This window comes from Tenrec ecaudatus, chromosome 15 (genome assembly GCF_050624435.1).
Source record: "Tenrec ecaudatus isolate mTenEca1 chromosome 15, mTenEca1.hap1, whole genome shotgun sequence".
In the NCBI taxonomy this organism is placed as follows: domain Eukaryota; kingdom Metazoa; phylum Chordata; class Mammalia; order Afrosoricida; family Tenrecidae; genus Tenrec; species Tenrec ecaudatus.
In genome coordinates this window covers 97,588,356-97,615,063 of record NC_134544.1, presented here as the reverse complement: position 1 = coordinate 97,615,063, position 26,708 = coordinate 97,588,356, and the positions used below count along the sequence as shown (strand labels likewise).

Genomic DNA, 26,708 nt, shown 5'->3' with positions numbered 1-26,708 from the left:
GATTTTGAGATTTGTCCTTAATCTGATGTATTATTACTAAATGGTTTTCTCGTTCTATGCATTCGTTATAAATTCTTTGATGATGTCTTTTGATGTGCATAAATGTTGTATTTTCAGGTGATCTCAGTTCTTTACATTTCTTCTATACTGCAGATATTTCATTACATTCACAGTATGCTTGTGTCCTGTGTTAGTGCCCTTTAGTTTGTCCCTAAATTTTCGTTGTTACTCTTTATGTTTCTGGGGTTTCTATTTAGATCTCTGATTTATGGTGAGTTCATTTTTGTACATGGTGTGCAGTATGGGTCCTCTTCATTTTTTTTGGTTTTTTTTGGCAGGTGAAGATCTAACATAATTTGGATCTCTGAGAGAAAAGGCTATGTCTGCCCCATTTACTCTGTCTCAAACCTTTATTAAAGATTAGGTGTGTATAAATATTTGATTTTATTTCTGGGTTTTCAATTCTAATCCATTGGTCTTCATATGAATTGCTATATCAGTACCAGGCTGTTTGTTTACCATGGCAATATAATATGTCTTAATGTCTGGGGGTTAAAGACTTCCTACTTTTTTTTAAACATATTAATAGTGTTTTATTTATACCGAGTTTCTTTTCTTTCCACATAAGCCTTTACTGATTTAAGAGACTTACACCTATTCCCTTAGTAGAGTGAGGCAAAAAAACAAACAAACCAAAAAACAGTGCACATTTGGTGGGACTGCTAAGTAGGATGGTGTCAGAAATGCAGGTGGAGATCACAATGAACAATTCTTTGGCTTACTGGTTAATCTAAGAATCCAACAGGGATTGCTTTAAATGTTAGGTGTTAGTTCAGATAGATTAGAGAAACAAATGCACAGACACTCATATCTGTGTAAGAAAGAGCCTTATATACAACAGCAATTGAACATTGAGAAAACATCCCCGCCCAGTCCAAAAGAAGTCTATAAGCCAGAGGTTAGTCTTGTCTGCAGGAATGTCTGGCAGGGAGTGAGTGTGTGTCCCACCTACAGTGAGATATTTATCTCTTTAGCACATTTAAATGAGGTCATCAAGCTGCAACCTGATTGACAGGCAAAACTTCAGTCCTTCATTCTCAAGTCTCAAATTGAGAAGAGATTTTGTAACTACCACAGGATAATTCTGAGCGACAACCCTAGTAGAACTGTGAGATTGAAGGGCATCTATGTCTGAGACCTATGTTAGCTAGGACTTCAGGAATAAAGAATTATCACTTTAAAAATAAAGAAACTGGATTTTGAGAAGAAGAAGTCTTACCTCTAAACACAATCCTACGTAAATAATTCTTATACAGGATCAGAATCTGGGCCTGAGTTTTTGTTTCGTAGTTGTTGGTCTTACATTTTTAATTGCTGTTGTTCTTGTACTTAAGATCCATACACCATGTCATTTTCAATGCACATGAATTCGTTCTATGTTTCTGTAGTTCCAAGTAAATATGTCTAAACAATAAATATATATAACTGTGCCTAATATATACCTGTGCCTTAAACAGTCTGTTCATATGTTAAAATGAATTTTATATCAATAAAGAATCTATGTCCTCTTCAGTTTTTCTTTTCCCTTTTTTATTGAGACTCAGAGCAATGTTGATGTCTGATTTGTAAAGAATCTGAATGGCTTTTAACCCTGCCACATTTCTCAACCTATATTTTTAAAAAAGAAAATTTTACTTTATTTATTGTGTTAGTCTGGGTATATTAGAGAAACAAATCCTCAGAAAGTCATACGTATCAGACAGTTTTATATAACGGGTTAATGCCCATCAAGAAAACGTCCCAACCCAATGCTGCCCAAGCCCACACGTCCAACATTAGCCCGTATGTCCAACACCAATCCATAAAGTCCTCCTCCATCTCACAAAATACACACAATGATGCCGAGTGCAGGAGGAAAGCCCAATCAGTGAACATGTAACCATCTCAGCGCTGGCAGGGGTCTCCACATGGCTACCACAGCACCCAGGGCTGCATCGGGGTAGGTCCATGTAGCTTCTCTTCAGGATGTGTTGCAAAAAGTGAACCTTGCCAGCTGAAACAGAGAACTGGCTAAGGCAGGTACACCCTGATCTTATCATCAGAAAGGAATAGACCTGAGAACTTGAAAGGTGAGGCTTACTGAGACATTTATCTCTCCACCCTTCAACCGACCTCACATGTTTATCAACCAGGTTGTCACAATAAAGTAACTCATTTATTTATCTTGGTATTTATCAATTTTTATATATTTTAAATACCTCTCTTTGATTTTTGTGTGTAGAACATTATTTGAAATAAAAACATATCCTGTGTAGTTGCACTGCCCATCTCATCAAGTCAAATCAGTAAAAGTGACCCAGTTCTCCCCCCACTTTATGCAGTTATTTTCTTGGCTGTCTCTTCCTCCAAAATTTTATGACCCTTTCTCCTTATGGCCAACACCACATTCCATCACCCTTGCAGTCATTAAAACCTTATCTTTTACTATGAAAACAACATTTTCTTAATTTCTTATAATAATGATTTCATAAAATAGTTATCTTTGTGAGACGAATTAACATTCCTAATCTTAATGTTCTCTTGCTAAGTCCATGTCTTAAAATGACTAAAAGAGTCATGTTTTTAAGTGATATTCCATAACATTCCATTATATAAATACAGACGTTTGATAGTTGCCCTCCATTTAGAGTCAGTTTTTGATTGTCGCCATTGTTTTGGTATAATAAAAATGCCATAATAAGCAACATTTTGCAAATGTATGTCCATGTTTTGTTTTTTGTTGTTTTTTAAATCAAAATATTCTCCATAACTTTCTTGACTTTAAAAGAACTGTGAATTTCTGGTTTCAAGGTAGCCATGTGAAGTCCAAAGTGATGGAAGAGTCAACTTTTCATGTTGTCGATACCCAGTTTCACAAATCCCATGAGATCTTGAAGCCAAGGTGATGTGACACTTGGATACACCACAGGTGAGCAATGTAGTCTCTAGAATGCTTATTGTAGTCTTATCCTCTTGGAACTCTGGTTCTGCTTCTTTATTTCTGCCTGTCTGGATCAACCTATTAATATGTTTTTCTCATGGTCCCGATTGTCAGACTTGAGATGAAAGTATATTTAATGAACTAAGTGACCAACAAAACTCCCTTCACTGATCCCTCTGAGTACAACTGTGCTGGTAGGACACATTCAACGTTTACTTAACCAGTCTTTGTGAAGGCAGGCTGTCTAGGATATTACTTCATAGTCTAAGCCTAGAATTGTGAACCATCACTTTGTAGACAACAACCGGTAATGTAGCAGGGACATAAAGTGGATTGAGAACAGTGGCAAGTGAACCCATCATTGAACTAATGAAAATTAGGAAATAAAGGAAAAGGAGCACACCATTAAAAATTAGGTGTTCGGTGATGTGCAGTTACGTCATCTCCTGTCAACTTCCGAAGGGGTGGACTTTCCCCATTCAATCAGGTCGCAGCTTCATGACCTCTTTTGGAGGTTCAAAGGGGCTATAGCTCACTCCCTTTAAGACACTTCAAATGACAAGCCACATGCAGCTACACTGATGTAGCCAGAGCCCTGGAAAACAATGTGCCACTTGCGAGGTCCTTAGGAGTGCCTTTTGATCAACTGGTTGGAAATGCTCAGATGTGTGCAGTTGCATCGTCATCTGTAGGTCAATTTTACTTTAATGACAATGGCATTTGAGGTTCATCTGGCATGTGCAGGTTTGTGTGCCTGCTGGAGTATGTGTGCATGCTTGTACTCCAAATTCTGTGGCAAAAAGCAGGTTTGTGCAACATCCACAGATAAGAAGTATCTATGCATATATTTCTCAAGGGGTTAGCAGGCCATGAGCCCCTGAAGCATTCGACTCCATTGCTTATCTAAAAAAGGATGCTGCTGTTTGCCTGCCTATCTTAATGGCCTTGTTTACCATCTTCCTGAATTAAAAGACTTGCTCCACTAATTAAGCGTAGATGTAATTTGTACAGCAAGTAGGGGACTGCTGCATTTTAAAATTCCAACAACTAAATCTGATACAGTTATATTTCTCACATTTTAACTAACAGCAGGCTAACCCTTTCACTCTCCCCCCAACCTCATCAGTTTTGACTTAACCATTTCAATCCCCTTAAGGTACTGTCTTCTGGAAGTCCTTGGTACTTTCAGCATTCTTTGCCAATAATATAATTCAAATTAATTGATTCTTCTTTGGTCCTTTCTCAATATCCAACTTGCACATGCATATGATGGGACTGAAAAAAGGTGCACCTCTGTCCTCAAAGTGACCTCTTTCCCCTGCAGTACTTTAAAGTGGTCTTGTACACCAGATATGCCCAATGCACACATGTCCAAATAAGGTAAAATCCTGACAATTTCAATATCTCCCCGATTTAGCATATTATCTATTGGTCCCGTAATGAGAGTTTCGTTTTCTTTACATAGCGTTGGAATCCATACGGAAGGTTCCCATCCTTTCCAGCATGCAAGGCGTGTCACGTGTAGACTGACAGATGTTAGAAACCTTCCTCCTAGACAATGCAAAGTATAAGGCCAAGTTCTTCTTCAGAAACTCCAGCTTCTTGGATGATTTGCTCAGCATATAGATTGAATAAGCATGATGAAAAGATACAATTCAGACATACAACTTTCCTGATTCTAAACCACAAAATATTCTCTTCTTTATAGATAAGGGCCTCTTGGTCCATGTACAAGTTCTACATGAGGACAACTAAATGTTCTCAAATTTGAATTCATCTCAATGCTATGATCCTGTGGTAGACCAGGTTTTCTAGAGAAACAAATCCAGTGACACTCATGTATGCATAAGGAAGAGTTTTATATCAAGAAGTAACATTATACCAACAAGGCACCCAACCCGTGTCTAACTCAAGGTCACAAGTCTGATGCAGGGCAGGGTCCTCTGCACACTTACAGAGCTGCAGCCTGATGATGTATAAAGGTGAAGCTGGATGTGGAAGATAACAGGCCAGTGGCTGCAGGATCAGATGGATCCAAGGTCAGTCGTAGTATGGAAGGGCACCAATAGCTCTCAGTCTCAGGCAGCCCACATGGGGCTACCCCTAAAGGAAGAGAGTTATATCAAGCAGGAAGATGGAGTGGCAGACAATGGGAAATTTAAATATTCTCCAATTATTAGAAGGCCACACCCCCAAGGAGGCATCATGAAGCTGTGACCTGACTGGCAGGTTGGATTCCACCACTACACGTTCCTACATCTTCAAGTTGACATAAATCTACCTGCCATAGACCCACAGTTAAATGCTTTTGCATAGTCAATGAAACACAAGTAAACATTTTTCTGGTACCTTTCAGGAAAGACCCATCTGATGTCAGCAATCACATCATATTTCACATTCGCTTCTGAATGCAGATTGCATTTCTGGAGTCTCCCTGTTGAAGTACTGCAGCAATCATTATTGAATTATCTTTTGCAAAATGTTACGTGCATGAGGTATTAATTCTATTGGTTCATAATTTCTACAGGTTTTTTTTTTGTTCAGGTAGCTGAGTTTTAAATTTCTTACATAGAGAAATGAGTGATTCCTGTGCTTCATCAGCTGGTTGAAACATTTCAGCAGGTTTTCTGTCAACTTCTGGAGCCTCGTTTTTTTCTAATATCTTCAGTACTAGTTGGACTTCTTCTTTCAGTACCATAGGTCCTTGATCATACACTACCTTTTGCTTTGTGTATTCCTTCCATCCTCTTTTGATACTTCCTGCATCATTTGAATTATCATTTGACGAAGAATATTGAAAGAACCATGGGCTTCAAGAAGAACTAACCAATCTGTCTCAGAAGAAGTGCATCGAGAATGCTCCTGAGAAGTGCGCCTTGGGAGATGTTGTCTCATGTGCTTTGGATGTGTTATCAAGAGAAACCAGTCCCTGGAAAAGCATATCATGCTTGGGAAAGTAGAAGGGCAGTGAAAAAGAGGAAGATCCTTGTGAGAGATTGAATCATTGACTGCAACAATGAGCACAAACAGAAAACTACTGTGAGATGGAGCAGGACTTGGCAGTGTTTCATTCTGTTGTACATGGGTTCTCTGGGAGCTGGAACCTAATTGAGGGCAACTATCAAGAGCAACAACACACTATCATTCATCCCACTCTCTACAAGGCTTTCCTGTTTCTATTCCTCATTTCCTAAATTCTGTCCTTGGGTGTGTACTGTCCTTTTGATCTGACTTACATGGTTGGTTAGTCTATCAACAGGGTGAGTTTAGTTCCGGACTGTGGGAAAATAAGAGAGAGGGAAATATGACTAGGACTATATTCCCTAACTTATTATGGAGGGAATCTGGAAAGCTAGTATTCCATGGTAGGAAAGCCACCACTTTGGTATGGTAGAGATAAAGTCAAAGTACATTATTCTGCTTTAAATACCATTTCCACAGATTCTCCCCTAACAGCTATGCTGCCTTAAAGTGAGCACGTGGTTGATTCTATCTCTCTACAGAAGCCAACATTCTTGTTGTCCCCTCCTGGCATAGCACCCATCCCCCCTCATGCTTTCCCCCAGTGCAGGTATTAGGTTTCCTCAGGAGTAAACTCAGAGACTTTACTGTGGTTACCACCCACCTTGTGATGTATGTAACTACTGAATGTGCATAACTTATAGTGACCTACAAATATCCCGACAGTAAAGATTGACTCTCTCCTCCTCCCTCTCTTTGCGTAAATCTGGCTACTGAGATCATGGCCGTCCCAGAAGTAAGTGTTTGGGTCGGGTCTGAACTAGGCAGCCCCCTTTTTGGACTAAGCTGAAGCAGGTCCAGATCCTGCACTTGCTTCCCTGCACATCCCAAAGGTCAGCAGCTGCTGGGCGCCAGATAACCAGTGAAAACAGATGTTACTGGTTCAAAGAAAGCAGCAAGCAATTCTCCCTCCCAGTTTCCAGACCCCATATACTAATTGCCCTACATTCTTCACCACCCCTTTAAAATCCCTCATGTGCAGTTGCTGAGCATGACTTCCCTTACCTGTTGGCCTAGGTCCTGGAACCTCATCCGGGAGCTCCCCCACCTAATAAAGCTATTTCTGTTTCTGCTCTCCCGCGTCCTGTCCTGTCTGTCTTCCTTCCTGTTCCTCAGTTTCACCCTTACAGTAAGTATGCTACTATAAAATGTGTCTGAGTCCTTTATTTTACTTTCTCTCTCCTATCTTCTAAGACTTTACTATGCTCTTAGTATATTATAGCCATGCAATTTCAACTACAAACCCCACGATTGTCACAGGCTTGTTTACACAAAGACTGGACTTGAGAGGTGACTAAAGACCATTGTGTTGAGGGTCTCTTTGGTGATCTGAATTTTGGTCCACATTTTCCTCCTACTCTATCTATGATCTTCTAGTGGGATTCCTTTTCGAGCCCTTGGTAGTGGTAGCTGGGCACATCTGGGTCTGATCAATCACTAACATTAGGTTAGCAATTTAATGGAAAGTAGCTTGTATAACTGAGGGATCCTTTTGGACTACACTTGTGTGCTATGGTGGGTAGAGCTACAAAGATAGATAGGGATCCCTGTTCGTGTAGTGGTTACGAGTTGGACTGCTAACTGTAAGACTAGCACTTTGAATCCACCATTCACGCCACAGCGAAAGATGGAGCTTTTTACTTCAGCAAAGATTTAGTGTTGGAAACTCATATGGGCAGTTCTACCCTGTCATATAGCGTCACTCTGAGTTCACATTGACTCCATGGCACTGAGTTGTTTGTTTGTTTGTTTCTTTTGACAATTCATGATTTATCCATGGGGACAGAAAAACTCACATGAAAGCAGGTGTAGTAGTTACATAATTTCATATTCATTTGATAAATAAGACTAGGGTTGGAGTTTAGCCTGTCAATCAGATCACAGTTCCATGATGCTTCCTGGTGGGCTATACTGTCTCATGAGAATTCTGGGAACTTCTACTCTTTCTCACTGGAGGTAGGCTACCCTCTCTCTCTGCTTCACCTTCCCTCTGTTCGGAGAGGTAGAAGAACCACGAGAGACTTGCGCCAGCCCTAAGAAATTCTGCCGCAACTGGATACACAAGACTTTTAAGCCACCGACCTGTCATCTTTCTGCATTCAGCATCATTGCATGTGCTGTGTGAGTCTGAAGAGGAATCTATGGACTAGTATTGGACTTATGGGTTCATAGCAGTCTTATGGACTTGATCTGGACTGGGTTGGGATGTTTTCTTGATATCCAATTACTCTTTGATATAAAGCTCCTTCTTACACATTGAGTGTCCCTGGATTTGTTTCTCTAGCCTACCCAGTCTAACAGGGCAGGTATTTTAAAAGAAGTCTCTTTTAGTTGCAAAATCTAGCCTCTGTTTCCCAAGATCTAATGATAAGGTGGCTCCATCAAATCTGGGAACATAAATCAGTTTAATTCAGTAAATATTTGTTGATAAGTGACACAGTGTTTTCTGTATCATCTGCACAACTGTCTGGCCATATTGGGAAATGTAACAAAGTATTGCAATCCTCATATCTCAATTTTCAACCAGCAACTTTGAAATCTGACTAGAACTTTCATAAGGAAATTCTCTAGTGTATCAGGCATAAGAGAAGCATAATCCTTTTGGATGCAAATTAATAGAGAAATTTTTCACTTTGATATGTCCCATAAGCACTTGTTCTGAGAGACCCAGCAGGCAAGAGTTACTTAGAGGAAGGAAATTTAAATTCCAGACCTCTCAACTTGGAAGAGTCTCTAGAAACATTTTGCCCATGCGCTTGAAACCACTGGACTGATAGAACCTCTGGTAAGTGATATAATTAAATTAGCAGAGTGAGTAAACCATGATAAGTATCACTGAACTTAACTGTCAAGTTTAACTGCCCCAATAGAATTCAAGCAAAATGAAACAAGATAAAAGTACAAACTCCAATTCTAAGGACAGTCAAGTTTAACACCACCACCACCCCTTTTCTCCCATCACTTTTTAGTGCTCCTGCTTAAGTTTTATTTTTACATTTTGTTACACTGACATAATTTACCGAGACCATATGATGCTAGGTACTTCTCTTTTCCTAAAGGCAGTCATACACCACAAAGCTTTGCGGTGCACTATGGTCCTTCACCTCAAAGGTCATTAGTCACAGTTCTTGCTTCAGCCCAGTAACACTGTGGCAGGGTGGATGGCTGGGCGTTTCGCGTTAGTTAGAAAGATGCCCCATCTGGGGAATCTGATCACAGGCTTACATACGTACATTGAACATCGTTTTATGTCGCCCATGCACCCTCTCGATGTCTGGTCTTGGCACAACAGACTCCATTTTGAGTTCTGTACCTCCATCTTAGCTCTCAAGACTGACCCCTAACTGACCTCCCCTCCCCTCCCCTGCTCAACCCCAAATTCCTGGAACCAGCTCTTCCCAAAGCCGGAATGTTTTCTGAAGATGTGGTCACTCGACCCTTCCCTGACATATAGATAAGATTATCGACCTTCTCCCTTCTGAAGCACCTGTGTGAGCAGATCCTCCCCAGCTATGATCCTCCCCAGCTGTGCCTGCCAGCAGTGGACATAAAACGCCACCAGGATTTTTCCCTGCGCAGCTTCAATAGCTCAATACCCTGAGTTGCTGAACCCGCCGGCCAGCTTCGCAATAAAGCCTGCTTCTAAAACTTCGTTAATTGGGTCTTTGATTCTGTTTTCGCGTCCAAATAAGCCTAATACTCCACGCTGGGGAAAGTACCGTTTCTGACCCCAGTTGCCATCATGACCTGAGCCTTCGCAGCTGCAGGCTGAGCCAGGGCTGAGGGCCCATTATTGCCGAGCGCCTCTCCCGGGCTCCGCCGCTGCGGCCCCGCCCCCGGCCCAAACAGCACCGCCCCTCCCGCTTCCGGGCACCTGGGTTTGCGCAGCCGCGCAATGGGCGGGTCCAGAGCCGCCTCAAAGGTGAAGTGAAGGCGGGGCCCCGACCCCGCCGGCTCCTCCCACCCTGGTCCCTCGGAGATGGGGCGGAAGTGCGGTGTCCTAGCCGGAAGTGTCGCTTTTCAACGGCTCCTACTTTGCACTCACTTTAGGGCCAGAGGAGCGCCGGCCACCTGAGCACCGTGTAGCCAGCGCTCCCAGGTGAGGGGCGCTCGTCTCCACGGACACGCGTGTGGGCGGCGGCCAGTTTGGGGTACCGTAGTGCTCCCAGCAGCCCTGCTGGGGTGCAAGCCCCCTTTCTCTCCTCCTGCCCTTCTCCGGGCGGCGCCCCTTGTGGTGAGAGGTGAGCGCCTGTCCCGGGACGCCGATCCCATCCCCCAGCTTTTGGATTGGTTGGGGCTCGTGGTGGGAATCCCCGCTGGAGAAAGGGGTAATCCCAGGCTGGGGGTCTTGTCTTCGGGGTTCCCAGGTTCGTTGCCTTGTGGGTTTCTGCTAAGCCCCCTCCATTGTTTCCTTTCCATACAGCGGTGCCTTCTCCCGGAGACTCTTGTCCCTCGTCAGCTCAAAGGGAAGAGAGCGCGTCTCAGGAAGCGAGTGGCTGCAGCTGGTGCACAAAACGTTAGTGCTTTCGCCCGGGGTTTGCTAAGTCTTGTCACCTGTGTGGTACCTTCTCCTGGGAGCGCGGGGAGAGAACCCAAGGTCCAGGTCTAGAACCTCCCTGGCTCTTCTTGTCAGCTGGTGTGTGGCCGCAGGGAGCACACTCAGCCTTGTGAGTGTTGAAGTAGGCTAGAGAAACAAATCCATAGAAAGCCATGTGTTATAAGCGTTTTATATAAAGAGTAATTGTACATTAAGAAAGCACCCCAACACAGTCCAGTTCAAGCCCCGAGTCCGATGTTAGCCCATATGTCTGATAGCTATCTATAAAGTCCCCCTCAGACTGAAGAAACACGTGCAATGACGCTTAATGCAGGATGATCCCAGGCCAGTGGGTAGAACGTCTTTGGATCCAGTGGTGGTGTAAGCATCTCAGCAGTGGCAGGGGTCTTCTCGTGGCTTCTCTAGTTCCCAGGGCATAAGGTCTATCAGCATATTGCCATGTGTCTGGTCAGTAGAGGGTCTCTAAGGGAGTAAGCCGAAAGGGAGAGAGAGAGGGAAAGAATCTGCCTCCTGTCTCCAAGGAGCATATTCTAGAATTCCCATAATTGTCAGGAGAAGGCCATACCTACACACGAGCCATTGCTTAAATTTTGATTGACAGGCTGGACTCCACCCCTTCAGTCTTAATCATCAAATTGACAAATGATGATATAACTACCACACTAAACAATGGCATAAAATACCTCTAGTTTGTTTACTGGCAAACTTCAATTCGCTGGATCTTAAATCAGTTATTAAAGGGGAAAACTGATTTTCTTATGTAATGTGTGACTGCAGTACAACTTGGACAACTCAAGATGGTCACCAGCTGGTGTATTGATTTAAAAATTATTGAAGATCTCAATAATTTCTTTTCAATCTACAAACCATATTCTGATAGTCCATATATTCAAGTTTTCTCTCTCCTTCATGTTCAACCTCATTTATGTCAAAATTGTTCCACTATGCAAGTCCTATTGGCTCAGTAAAATGTTCCTCTCTCAGCCTAAGACTCAGTCTTTGATCCTTCTGATCACACTGTGCCCCCAATTTCAATGCCTTTTGTGTCTGACCAAACTGCTGCTGGGCCTTCTTTTCCCCTCCCCCATACAGCTCCCTTCAGGTCTCTCCAACCTCATTGGATACTGCTGTGTTCTCCCAGTTGCCAGACTGTAACCCTATATCTCCTGCTATCCGGTCTCATTCTTCTTTAGCCTTCCTCCTCACCACCTCCTCCCACCCCTGCCTTGTCTCAACCTCCTCCCACCACCTCCGAGTCCACAAGTTTTAATCCAATATCCCCTACCCTGTTACCTCATACAATTTCTACCCGAACTCCTCCCTTGCCCATACCAGGATGGTCCACTCCTGCCACCTCTCCTGTCACCAGTTCCCCTCCCACACTTACCATGTTTTAAGACATCTGACACCTCTCCCCTAATGCCAGCAACGTCTCCACCTCTCAACCTTCTGTGTTCAGCTCTCTCCAGTACAAAGACAGCTTGTTCAAACCCATAGGATCTATCCTCATATCCTGCCCCCCTCATTCCCCTCTGAAGTCACAGGACCAGAGAGAGGTCAGTAAAAGTTCACATTCCTTTCTTGATAAATTATTTATCAGTCTTAAGAAAACATCTTGGATGTTATACATTGGACCCAGGCACTTAAAGAATTTAAGGTCTAGAAACTCCCTGGCTGGTGTGTGGCCTCATGGCATGCACTAAGCCTTGTGGTTGTTGAAGTGATATTCCAGCACAACCACCATGCACTGAAATGTGATTGACATTCCACAGTTGCTGGGCTAAGCCCTTTCAGGACTGGGGCCCTCAAGGAGATTGTCCAGTTGGGTCGCTGTTTGTCAACACCCTGGCAGCTGGCAAGTGAAGAAGAGACAGGTTCAGCTCTAGAAAGATGGGTTCAATGACCTTGAACTCAGCCAAAGGGAGACTCAGTCTTTTTTTGGAAAGCTTACAGGTCTCTAGAAGGGCCAGACCGCTTCCATTGGAAATCTTTACTAAGGACAGCATAGGTTTCTTCTGTTTACAAAGCTTACTGCACCCCTCTTGCCACTCAGTTAAGTATTGTCAGTCCATGGAAGCTGGCAGCAGCCCACTGGAGCTAGCTACACCCACCAGAAAGATGTGGGGGAACCCTCCTTAGCAAAAAGAGTTACAGACATCCCAAAGACTTGCACACCAAAATTGATCCTTTGTTCTCACATGGACTGGGCTCCTTCTACCCTCCTGCTGCTCTGACCTCCTTTGCTGTCACCTCTCCTCTCTACCTCTAAGGCTGGCTCTCCCTCCCGCTTAGAGTCTTTCTGCGGGTTCTGCAGCAGACATTAGAGTTGTCTAACCCCTTCCTCACCAATTCTGTAGTTCGTTTATGGGTCTGTATTAAGCCTAATGTTCTCTTCCTGTATGTTATAGCGGGTCTCAAGGACTTTACATCTTTTAATGTTGCTAATCCTCTGGCTTTAGATTAAGGGCCAGCTCTAACCTTATCTTACTATCTTACTATCCTAAGTTCCTTTGATTTCCTGTTCCCTACAAACCGCACCTCCCTCAATAAGTCTATAAATTACAGGTCTCACTCTGTCTCTTGTCTCTGTAAAACCTAATATATGGTGGGTTGCACGGGAGGCTGGCTAAGCTAGGACTGGAGCAGCACTTTGCTTTCCCTAGCCAGTAAAGTCCCCAGCAGCCTTTCCAGACTACCTTCTAGCCGCCTTTCGGGACCCCCTTCAAGCGAGCCTGACAAAGGGATCTCCACATCTTCTGCCAAAGACCCTCTGACAGCACATTGGTGAATGTTAAATCCAAAGCTCCCTACTCCAAGGTCGTCTGCACATTTTCTCTTGGCCTTTCTGAAAATGTCCACATAACAGAAATCTTTGCACCATCAGATGGCCTTCCCAGCCCCAGGGGCTTAGGTGGTAATTATTCAGTGGAAGGATGCTCTCCTGTTGCTACCTCATTTAAGAGAGCTAAAAATTTCTCTCAGCCTTTTAAATGTGTTGTAAGAATTCTAGGTATATTACTAAAGGTAGGCTAGAGAAACAAATGCATAGAAACTGGTGTATAAGAGTTTTGTATAAAGAGTAATTGTACGTTAAGAAAGCATCCCAACCCAGCCCATAAGTCTGATGTTAGCCCATGTGTTCGATACCAATCTATAAAGTTCCCCTTAGACTTAAGAAACACATGCAATGACACTGAATGCAGGGTGATCACAGGCCAGTGGGTAGAACGTCTTTGGATCCAGTGGTGGTGTAAGCATCTCAGCAGTGGCAGGGGTCTTCACGTGGCTTCTCTAGTTCCCAGGGCATAAGGTCTATCAGCATATTGCCATGTGTCTGGTCAGTAGAGGTTCTCTAAGGGAGTGATGCAAAAGAGAGAGAGAGACTCCCGCCTCCAAGGAGCAAATTCCAGAATTCCCAGAATTTCCAGGAGAAGGCCATACCCACACAGGGGCCATTGTTTATATTTTGATCGACGGGCTAGACTCCACTCCTTCAGTCTTAATCATCAAATTGACAAATTATACAACTACCACACTAAGCAATGGGATAAAATACCTCTAGTTTGTTTACTGGCAAACTTCAATTCGCTGGGTCTTAAATCAGTTATTAAAGGGGAAAACTGATTTTCTTATGTAATGCGTGACTGCACTACAAATTGGACAACAACTCAAGATGGTCACCAGCTGGTAAACTTGATTTAAACATTATTCAAGATCTCAATTTCTTTTCAATCTACAAAATATATTCTGATATTCCATATATCCAAGTTTTCTCTCCTTTATGTTCAACCTCATTTACGTCAGAATTATTCAAGTACTATTGGTTCAGTAAAATGTTCCTCTCTCAGCCCAAGACTCAGACTTTGATCCTTCTGATCACATTGTGCCGCCAATTTCAGTGGCTGTTGTCTCTGCCCAAACTGCTACTGAGCCTTCTTTCTCCCTTTCCCCTTACAACTCCTTTCAGGTCTCTCCAACACCACCCCCCCCTAGATACTGTTGCATTCTCCCAGTTGCCGGACTCTAACCCTGTATCTCCTGCTATCCAGTCTCATTCTTCAGCCTTCCTCCTCACCACCTCCTCCCACCCCAACCTTGTCTCAACCTCCTTCCACCACCTCTGAGCTCACAAGGTACAATCCATTGTCCCCTACCCTGTTACCCAAATTCCTCCCTTGTCCATATTGTGATTGTCCACTCCTCCCACCAGTTCCCCTCCCACCCTTACCTGTCCCCTACTGCCAGCACCATCTCCGCCTCTCACTCTTTTATATTCAGCACTCTCTGGTACAAATACAGCTTGTTCAAACCCAAAGGATCCATCCTCAAATCCTTTCCCCCCTCTTTCCCGTGTGATGTTGCAGAAGCAGAGAGGCTAATAAAAGTTCATGTCCCTTTCTTTGTTAAATTATTTATCAGTCTTAGGAAAACATCTTGGATGTTATACATTGGACTCAGACGCTTGCATTAAAGAATTTTTATATCGGCTTTGCAAATGCTGCTGCCTGAGTTAGTAGTCTCGACTGGGCCTGTTGTGTTCAGCCATGATCAGCCTACTGTGTTTTTCAACATAGCCATCGACGGCGTCGTCTCTTTCTAGTTGTTTTCAGACAAAGTTGCAAAGACAGCAGAAAGCTGCTGCACTCTTCACACTAAGGAGAAAGATTTTGGCTATAAAGGTTCCAGCTTTCACAGAATCATCCCAGGGTTTATGGGCCATGGTGGTGATGTCACATGCCATAATGGCACTGGTGGCAAGTCCATCTATGGAGAGAAATTTGAAGATGAGAACTTCATCCTGAAGCACACAGGTCCTGGCATCCTGTCTATGCAAATGCTGGGCCCATTACGAACGGTTCCTAGTTTTTGATCAGCACCGCTAGGGCTGAATGGTTGGATGGCAAGCACGTGGTCTTAGGTCTGGTGAAAGAAGGCATGAACATTGTAGAAGCCATGAGCGTGTTGGTTCCAGGAATGGCAAGACCAGCAAGAAGATCACCATTGCTGACTGTGGACAACTCTAATTAAATTTGATCTGGAGTTTCAAGTTTTAAGTACCAGACCATCTCTTGTGTAGCTTGAGAAATCACCCTTCCATTCCCCATGTGCTTGCAATATCATTTAATCTTGTGCTCTCTCTTCCAGTTTTTCAGGTTTCCTACTTTCCTTATTCCCCCTGAGTCCAGCTGGAAAGCAGAGTTAAGTTTATGAATAAAGTATAAACAATAAAAAAATAATTTAAATATCTCAGTCATATGATCTTACCTGGCATGCCGTCCATATGATTTTAACAATGACCTTGACCCCTGAAGATAGGGAGAGTTGATAGCTGCACAAAGAGAGGTGATGAAGGGTTATCCCAGAACTGGGATAAGTCCATGGACTTCAAGGCATTCCCCAGCACAGTCCTAATTGGAATTACAAGATGGTCCTGAGCACCCAATTCTTCAAAATGATATGATTTGTATCTCCTTGAGGGCTTACCAAAAGTCTCAACCAAGGCAGTCAGTTATGACAAAACTAGGGAAATCATTCAGGAATCAAATGAAAATTCTGTCAAATGTCTGTGACAATTTCCAGAAGGTTTAAGTATACCAAAGTAGACCCTACTACACCAGAAGGGATCATTTTTCATCTCACAGTCAGCTCAAATTTCATCTCACACTCAGCTCCAGGCATTAAAAGAAACATTAAAGGTTAGAATGTGGATCCCAGACTTCACAGCAAGATCTTCTCAGTGCAGCATTCAAAGTTTTCAACAGTAGGGAGGATCAGGAAAAGTTATATAAGCTACAAAGAGATAAGGTTAAATATCAAATGTTGCAAGTGTCCTCCAGGGGAGAGTGGGTGTGTCTAAACTAGTTACTGGGCAGCACACCAGTGTGCCATGGCACCCTGCTTCAGATGCTCCCAATTAGGGCATTGAGCAAATGTATGCCCTAATCTATGACCTCCAAAAAGACCATGTCCATACTACAAACAGAAAGGTCACTGGGGAAATGACTGCCCAACTCTACAGAAAGTGAGTGGGAAAGTTTATCCCGTTAGACCTCCGGAGCAACCTGCTCAAGTTTCCTCAATGTTAGAGCTACTTGGCTTGACCTTGGAGGATTGATGGGTGTGGGGGTGTAAGGCCCCACTGAAGATCACCCATCTGAAGCCCAGGTAACTATCATTGGCTCAAGAAAGCCCATTTCTTTCCTTTTAGAACCTACATCTGAGATACGGCGTTATCATAGTTTCTTTCTCCCTGCAAAGGTTCTGCTAGTCGAGAACCTATGCCTGCCCTTGCTGAAAAAGATTTTCAGCTACACATTTTTATGTTCTTCCTCTTCAGATTGAAGACTTCATACATAAACAAACTGAAGAGAGTTGCTTCTGGACATAATTTCAGACTTGTTCTGGCCTATGCCAGTTAGATAGAGATTTTTATGAATGTATACCTAGCCTTTCAGTGATTTTCTTCTGCTAAGGGTCAGGAGAGGTCAGTTTGGTTGCATTTTGTCAGTGATTACTGTCCTGCTACTCTAACCACCATCAAGGGATTAGAAGGAAATTGATATTTGTTTATTATCTACATCTTAAGGAATGTTCTGCAATAAAACAAGTATGGTCATAAGTCTGTGCTTCTGGGACATCCTATTCACTTTAACACAAGAAGCTTTAAACTATTAAATATTTTAGAAAAACCTTTATACATTTTAATTGTCATCCAAGACATCAACTCTAGCAAAGTTAAGACTTTGGTGTTTTTCTGTCCTAATGGGAACTGACTAAAAATATGATATTTTTTGTTGTTGTTTTTAATATTACAATTGTGTTGAAGAAAATTTTATAGTATGGCTATATTTGTTGCTGTGATTTCTGGTAATAAGAATGTGAATGCTTTTTTTTCTCCTCTCTTTTATTTTCAACCCAAATAGTAACTTTCATTATAAAACCAGAAATGAGAAACAACCTAAATGTCTAAAAAGACATAAATTGTGGTATACATCAAATCCTTTTGGGATATTCATTTATGTGTACGGTAGGACAGTGAGTATTCTGAAAGTATCCAGGTATAATTGCCACCGTATAATAGGAAGATATGAAAAAAAAAACCCACCCCCACTTATAATAAAATCCAAACCATTCATCTCTGGGAGAAGATCCTCAGTACCATACACCCCAGGTAACCCCATTCAGTAATTTGTATGAACAGAGTCATCTCACTCAGGTATTTTAGTTAACAAGTCACTTTATTGCGGGCTAGTGTTTCTGAGTGGGTATGAGTAGGAGACTGGAAATGGGTGATGGTTTCATGACCAGCTTATACTGTGTTTGCAGTTGTCAACACTAATGTGCAACTGGTTGGGTCTGAAGGATAGTTGAGGGACCATAAGATGTCGTTGAGATTCTTTTGTGCCATCTCTGGATTCACTTTTAGTAGCACTGCCGTGACCTGTATCAGCCATGCTCCAGGCTGTGCGGGGAGGTCAGATGCTTACAGACATCCTCCCTGAGGGCAGATAGTCACCAGACTACAGGGTAGCCCCCTCCCCGCTTCCCTGCTGCTGGGGACAATGAACTATTTCTCTCTGAGGCTTGTGACCAAGCATTCACATCCTACCGACAATGGTCTTTATCAGTTGAGCCAGGAAACAAGTCAAATGGGCTCTGTGACATCCAAAGTTAAGTTGCCAAACTAAATCTAGGATCTGCCCATCTTGCCACATGTGTACGCCAAGTCCCTCCTCTTCCATTGCGTGGATACCCCTAGGTCACCCCCTCCCATTACTATATTCCCAATAGCACAGCCCCTTCCTGTGACGTGGGTCCTCACTTGTAATTAGGGGGCTTGCATGTTCCCAGAGAATATAACAGCTTTGGTTAGCATTAAAGATACTCTCTCCCTCCATGTGGACCACCAAGTGGGGCTGAGGTGAGCATGCTACCATGAATTGTGTCTGACTCCATTTATTTCTATATTTCTCTTCTAGCTCTCATGCTCTCTATGACTTTACTATGATCTTTACTTATTGTCGCTGTGCAATTGTGCCTATTGGATCCGTAATGATGTGTTAGGGGCTCGCTTCCCCGGACACAGGCCTACAGTGGGTCTCACATATTAGTACTGTTGCTATAACATACAGATTACGTAAAGGCTGGTGTACCATCTCCAGAAACATTGCCAAGAGTACACTGTATCAGCGAATGGACCCTCTAAAAGTCTATCATACATCCATGTATTATGGTGGGGAAGACACACTGAGTGTGAGAACAGATACAAACCGCACATGCAGGGAGGCAGCTGTGTGGCAGGGCGCTGTAAGGGCCTGAAAAGAAAGGATTCTGACTCCGGAGCCTTTGGAGAGGGAGTTTCGAGTCTGATTTCTTATTTTGATCCAGGGTTTTCATCTACAGTTTTCCACTTGGAATCTATTTTTATGATTCAGTGCCTACCCTTCGTATCTGTGAATTCAGAGTTGTAAGAAGAGAAAACATTCTCTTGGAGAGAAAATAAAACAAACGAGCTTGTTCCATAGGGAGTGACAGGGGTGATCAGCCTATGTTTTGAGGTCAGTGTGTTAGTCCGAGTGGACTGGAGAAACAAATTCGTAGACACTACTATGTGTGTAGAAAGGGTTTTATATAAAAAGTACTAAATTGAGAAAACATTTCAGTCCAGATCAAATCTGTAAGTCCAATATTAGCCCATATGTCTGATACCAGTCTGTAAATTCCACTTCAGACTTCACGCAGCACATGCAACAACGCTGAGGGCAAGCAAATCACGGGCTAGTGGGTGGAAGGTCTTGTGGATCCAGTGGCATTGAAAGCATCTTAGTGCTGTCATGGGTCTCCATGTGGCTCCTCCAGCTCTAAGGCTCTGGTTGCCATTTGCATAGCTCCATGTGGCTTGTCAACAGGAATACCTGGCAGGGAGAGAGTGTGTCTGGCCTCCAGTGAGCTATTTATCTCCTTTGCACCTCCAAATGAGGTTATCAAGCTGTGACCTGATTGACAGGCTAGACTTCAATCTTTTGCAAGTTGACAGGAGATCGTGTAACTGTCACAGTCAGAATATCTTTCAAGCAGACTCTGGAGTCTGTGGGGGGTGATGTTAAGGTCTCAACTAATGGCTGTAAAGTTGGTGGTTTGAAACTTGGTGTCATTTATTCAAGTATAGTATATTGAAAAAGGTTGCTTTTCACCCAAACTAAAATTCTGCTAACACTGATCATTTCCAACTCAAAATAACCCTATAGGACAGACTAGAACTTCTTTAAGATTTCCAAGCCTGTACTTCCTTATGAGATTATGCTACCACAAATTTCACCCACAGAGCAGTTGGTGGGTTTGAAAGATTGTTCATTTAACAGCTGGGCAAGTCACCACTACCACCAGGGTTGGTAGTTCAACCAATCCATCCAGGTGACATTTTAAAAATATATTCTGTCAAATAATCATAGTTTAAAATTATGTATTTCAGAAAGCCTTGCTGTTTTTCTTCCTGACTCTTACCCTAGATCAGGAGTCAGTAAATTTCTGTTTGGAAAAGGCCTGAAAACCGTAATTTATTATTCCATTGGTCATATCAGCGGCCCTCAAAATATGGCCTGTGGGCCACATGCGGCCCACTGAGGACATTTATCCAGCCCACCTTGTCTTTTTTTGCAGCCTGTCGGAGCCAGCTGATGAGTCTAACAGTCCTGAAAGGGGGAGTGAGGATTAAGGGAAAAAAGAGAGACAGAAAGGATTGGGAGGACAACAATCTGATAGACTGAAACACTGGAGTTTATTCTACACACTCCTTAGATCCATGCAGAAACAACCCGGGGTTAATGATCTCATTGTTAAGCAAGCACATTTGATACACATAGCAACTCTATCTTCTGCCAAGCCAGACATCCTTGAGAAAATTAAACCACCTGTTTTTTCCCAGACCTTTCATATACTTTCTTGTCCTTGACAGTCTGTTCAAAACGTAAAGTCACAGAAGAAATCAGCAAACACTGACACGTAGGTCATGAGATTGCTCAGCCCTTTGAAGGCTGAGTCTTAATGGCCTTCAACAGCAGCCTCTGCTTGTTCTACTTAACAGCTGACTAGTCCCGGGCCCTCTGCACATGTGTGGAATGTGAGTTGCACTCTCCGACTCCCCTCCTCTCTGTCTCTACTCCTCCTCTCAGTCTCCAGTGTGATCTGATTGGATGAGTCATGAGCTTGCCTGTGCAGAGCCTGCTGCTGCTTGAGGACCAAGGTAAGAACAAGTTAGGATTTTTTTTTTAACTTAGGAGATCTTTTTAAAAATTTTATTTTGTGTCCTCTTCGCCGTCTTCCCCGGGCCTCTGCTGCCGCAGCCATGAAGGTCGAGCTGTGCAGCTTCAGCGGCTACAAGATTTACCCCGGGCACGGGCGGCGCTACGCCAGGACCGATGGAAAGGTTTTCCAGTTCCTGAATGCAAAATGCGAGTCGGCATTCCTTTCCAAGAGGAACCCTCGGCAGATCAACTGGACTGTCCTGTACAGGAGGAAGCACAAGAAGGGGCAGTCGGAAGAAATTCAAAAGAAAAGAACCCGCCGTGCAGTCAAATTCCAGAGGGCCATCACTGGTGCATCTCTTGCTGATATTATGGCCAAGAGGAATCAGAAGCCTGAGGTTAGAAAGGCCCAGCGAGAACAGGCCATCAGAGCTGCCAAGGAAGCAAAAAAGGCAAAGCAAGCTTCTAAAAAGACAGCAATGGCTGCTACTAAGGCCCCCACCAAGGCAGCACCTAAGCAAAAGATTGTGAAGCCCGTGAAAGTGTCCGCTCCCCGGGTTGGTGGAAAATGCTAAGTCGGCAGCAGAGACTTTCTAATAAAGATGCAACTATAAAAAAAAAATTTTTATTTTGCAGTTAGTAGGGCCTTTCCCCCCCCCTGAAGTTAGGAGGTCTTTTTTTTTAAGTTGGTTAGTTCGTTTGGGGGTGGTTTCTAGGGGGGCTGCCTCACAGTCATAATGCAAATAGTCAGTGCTCAGTGCTAATGCAGATTGTCAGTGCTCAGAGGGAATGCAAATGATCAGCAGTCAGTGTTATTGGTTGGGGGCCCCAAACTGGTAATCTGCGTAGTACCCCATGGGAACTTAATCTGGCTCTGCAGACAGCAGAGGAGTAGGAAACCTAATTAATTGGGAGTGAGTGCATTTATATTCTGATTGCTAGTCGCTTGTGTATGATGGTATATGTTGTGTGCTGTGTAAGCCCCGAGCCCCGGTTCACACTGTTGCAGTATCTGAGCAGTGCAGGTTCAGCCATATGCTTGTATGGCTGAGCTCACATTAGATTCACAAGATAAAAGGCAGCCGTGCCTTCTTTTTTCCTGCAATGGAATCTGACTATGGGTCTTCTCACCTATGCGATCAGATTCCTGTGCAAGTTCACAGATCACAGTGCGGATCACACAGGGTAGTGTGAACTCGAAAGGTGGTAGAGGAACCGGCCCTGTACACCTGCCGCTTCCCAAACCGCATCAATGTGAAACTGAGGTAGAAGCAGAGTTCCACCAATATGGGCACTGGTGAGGCTGAACTGATGTGGACTGGCAAGGCTGCATTGATGGACACTGATCAGACTGCATTGATGGGCATTGATCAGACTGTATTAATAGTGCAGTCTACATGTCTCTGGGCAAAGTTATTACTGGTATATTGTTTTTGTAGTGCTGCACATATATGTTGGTATTTTATTCATCGCAATTTGGAATCCCTAGAAAACAATTATATCAATAAAGAAAATTTGACTCAGTGCCGGATATTCAAAGAACAGTGGGCTTATGATTACTTTTTCATGCAGTACAAGAAAAGAGCTGTGTGTTTGATATGCCAGAATATAGTGTCTGTGTTCACAGAATACAATTTGCGTTTTCAATATCAAACTCAACATAAAGATAAATATGTTTGCTTGGTCGGACAAGTGAGAAAAGATAAAATTTTAAAACTGAAAAATTACATTGACAACTCAGCAAAATACTTTTGTGAAGCAGAAGCAGCTAAATATTTCATCACTGCGAGCAAGTTTTCAAGTTGCCAAGCTAATCGCATGCACTGGTAGACCATTCGTGGAGGGAGAATTTGTTAAAGAATGCCTTCTTTCTGTTTCCCAAGAGATGTGTCCAGAGAAGGCCGATTTATTTAGTACAGTGAGTCTTTCAGGACCTGCAATTACACGAAGGATTGAAGAAATGGGAGACAATTTTCATCAGCATTTGCAAAACTCCGGAAAAAATGTTCCTATTTTTCCTTGGCACTCGATGAAAGTAATGATGTTCGTGATTCTACACAACTTCTGATTTTTATTCGCGAGACGAATGACTATTTTGAAGCCATGAAGAGCTTGCTGCACTGCAAAGCATCAAAGGAACAACTACAGGAGAATATATCTATGAAAAGGTTTGCCAAACTGAATGGGTTGGAGCTGGACTGGGCTAAACTAGCCAGTGTGACAACTGATGGTGCTCCTAGCATGGTGACATCTAAGAAAGGAGTAATTGCTACAATTAACCCAGAGATGGACAAACATAACTATTCTCATCCAATAGCCATACACTGCCTCATACACAGCAAGCGCTGTGTAGTAAATCACTGAAGTGGGAGTCTGTTAGGAAAATTGTGGTATATTGTGTGAACTCCATTAGAGCTAATGTACTAAACCACAGACAATTTCAGGAATTTTGGTCTGAGCTAAATGTTGCCTATGAAGATGATCTGTACCACACAGAAGTCCGTTGACTGAATCGAGGGAAAGTTTTGAAACATTTCTATGACTTACTTCCACAGATTACAGCTTTTCTGCTTTCAAAAACCAAAGAAGTACCGGAGCTCAATGATGCATTGCCTTTCTGACAGATGTAAAAGAGCTACTCAGCAGTTTCCATGTGTAACTTCAAGGAAAGGGGAAGCTCATCTGTGATATGAAATCACCTGTGAAAGCTTTTGAAGTAAAATTAGAGCTTATCAAACAAGTGAAGAAGGAAAATTTCTGCCATCTCCCCAAAACTCAAAACTGTTAGCGGAAAACCCATTGGTTGCATTCCCAAACAAAACATGCGGATTCACTGGAAAAGTTGCAAAAGAAGTTCCAATTTAGATTTAAAGAGCTTCGTCTTCATGAACAGGACATACTGCTTTGCCGTAACCCGTTTTCTGTTGACATTGAAAAAGTGGATACTATTTACCAAATGGAACTGGCTGAACTGCAGAATTGTGACTCTCTTAAAGATGCATTCAAGTCAAGCAACCTTCCTAATTTCTGTGCAGCTCCCCCTCTGAGACCTATCCTAATGCCAGGAACCATGCACTCACAATGGCAACCATCTCTGGCAGCACTTATGTCTGTGAACAGACTTTTTCCAGAATGAAACATCTGAAATCTCCAATCAGATCTAGACTAACTGATGCACACTTGCCTCACTTGTTAGGACTAGCAGTGACAAATATGGAACCGGACATGACCATCTCATTAGCAAAAAGCAGGCCCATAGTTCCCATTGAAATACTGGTAAGTTTGTTGATTTAACTTTACTTGTTCTTCATTTTAGATACTGTATTTGTTCTCATTTTGTTTTTTCACTTCAACATAAGATGTGCACTGTGCATAGGAATTTGTTCATAGTTTTTTTTTTTTAACTATGGCCCAACAGTCTGAGGGACAGTGAACTGGCCCCCTGTTTTGAAAGTTTGAGGACCCCTGGTTTAGGAGAACACTTCTAGCTTTTATATGGTAATTTCAAATTGGAGGGTGCTGTCTCAGTGGTCAATCAGCTCTCTAATTATTGACTTGATTTGTCTTTGTTTCTCATATCTCGTTCCATTCAGTTTTATCTGGGATGCTGCTCTGGGTCAAAATTATCTTTGGTACAGTCTACTGCAAGATGTTTACGGGGGCCTGGCTTCATGATTAAGGTGTTACAGAGTCTTCTTTCACAGGGTCCTTTGGTTATCTCCTTAGCAGGCAGCGCAGAGGTCGCTTGCTGTCCTTGTCAATGAGGACATAAAACCACTCATAAGGGTCTGTAATTTTCTAAGAAGAACAATTTAACTGTTCTCCCTCATAGTTGGGTTTTAGATGCCCAATGCCCTAACCATGGTGCTGCCTCGGTTTCTGTGAGCTAATAGTCATCATGAAAAGAAAAGCCACCCGGGGTTGCTTCTGCTTCCTAAGAGGGGATTCTGACTCCATGTGACCCATTGTGTGCAGAATGCAGCTGGTTGTCTTGTTTTGCTTTGAGAATTAGTTCAGTAAGCCTGACTTCCAAGGCACTTTTGCGTGGGTTGGAACCCCCACTACTTGTTTTACCTGAGGACTCCATCCCAACCAATGTAACACCATGAAAAGTACACAAGCAAACTTATATAGCTAATGTAAACTGATCTTCTAACTGAGTGCTAAGATCATCCAATAAAGAATTTCTTCAGTATGTGTTTGCGGAAGAATTAGCCATTTGGAGAATTAATTGCGACCTGTGCTTCAGGGGTCCTCAAACTACGGGCCACATGCGGCCCGCTGAGGACATTTATCTTGCCCAACTGGTGTTTTTGCCCCGTTTTTTTTACTTCAAAGTAAGATATGTGCAGTGTGCTTAGGAATTTGTTCATAGTCTTTTTTAAAACTATAATCTGGCCCTCCAACAAGTCTGAGGAACAGTGAACTGGCCCCTGTTTAAAAAGTTTGAGGACTCCTGCTTCAGACTATAATTCAAAATGAGACAGGTTCTAAACATGAACAATAATTTCATAGCATTTTTTAAAATGATATATAAGGCGTGGGTTTCTGAGGCATGATCATATATGAAAACAAATGCATGTTTTGTGCCATTGAGTCCTTTCAGCCTCATGGAGTCTGTGCAAGTGAAGCAAACGCAGCCCAGTCCTCACTAGTGTGGTTACATAGGAAGGAGTCCGTGATTGCAGCAACTGTCTCAGTCCATTGATTGAATATTTTTCTTTTTCCTTGTCCTATTTTACAAAAAAAATAATGTCCTTCTCCAGGGACTGTTCCACCAAGATAATGTGTTTAAAGTCACGGAAAGAAGTATCAACATTCTTACTTCTAAGCATCATTCTATTTGCATTTTAAGATACTTTTATTGTTCTGATAATACATGTTACTTTCAATATTCATCACTATAAAGTTTCTAAGTAGAATGCATAGACTCTCATTTTGATTTTCTTCTCACGGTCCCACTTTGATATTCATATGAGGATGTTGAAAGTATCATGGTATGGATCAGGCACACCTGAATCTTAGTCTCTTCTGAGCCTCAAAGTGTATCTAAGAGCTCTGCACCATTACTGCCTTGGGTTCCTTCGTGTGGACACCTGCTCGTGTATTCAGTTCACCCGCAGAACTCACTACACGCTATATTTATTTCAGGACTGTCCTGAAACGTCATTCCAGACAAGACTTTCATTCTCTATGCATATGTCCAGAAGCCAGTTTTAACCTGCAATGATATTTTTGAGTTCTGAGCGTATGACTTGTACTATACAGGAAAGGAAAGGGAACATATAAAAATATATACCTTGGCAGGATTGTTGAGCTGGTTTTAGGAGCAATGAGAATACATTGTGGTGAAAAGGTGCAGAGGGAGCCCGAGGGGGGATTTCTAAAAAATTAGTCTATTTTCTTTGCTTTGCATTGGCCAACAAAATTTTCATGATTTCCTTTGACATTTCCAACATACCCGAAACATACATCGTATCTAAAAATTCCACAGATGTAGTGAAATATTAATTTTGCTGTGAATGTTATATTTTCATCCTTTCCCATGAATATATCATGATGCTTTTATCATTTCAATAAATAACATGAGATATAAATTGTGAGACTTCATTATTTCTTGTAATTACTAGACAATATATTTGCTAAATATTTCCTTGAATTTCTATTTTCTTAACATTTTACAATAATATGTATGAAATTCATTACCCAATATTAATGAATGGTCAAGTGTCAGTACTTAGATAAATTACTACAAATGTGAATAAGAAAAAATGTATCCTTTAAAAAAATACATTTGCTAATAACTGATTAACTGGTTACACATTACCACAGGTCAATAACAGAGTAAATATCACTGTCATAAAATCTCATAACCCGAAATACAATGTGTCATCCTTATTCCTCC

At 42.5% G+C, this 26,708-nt stretch overlaps 1 protein-coding gene across 1 annotated transcript; it reads left to right on the top strand.

Annotated features, from left to right (window-relative positions):
• Positions 1–20,891: 20,891 nt before the first annotated feature.
• Positions 20,892–21,425, top strand: LOC142427382 (large ribosomal subunit protein eL24-like). Its single transcript, XM_075532647.1, has one exon. It carries the CDS (start codon positions 20,905–20,907, stop codon positions 21,376–21,378), a length of 474 nt encoding a protein of 157 aa, XP_075388762.1. The 5' UTR covers positions 20,892–20,904; the 3' UTR covers positions 21,379–21,425.
• Positions 21,426–26,708: the final 5,283 nt, after the last annotated feature.

What these genes read in the sequence shown, in the direction of transcription:
- LOC142427382 (XM_075532647.1), top strand. Translation starts at nt 20,905, where the DNA reads ATGAAGGTCGAGCTGTGCAGCTTCAGCGGCTACAAGATTTACCCCGGG.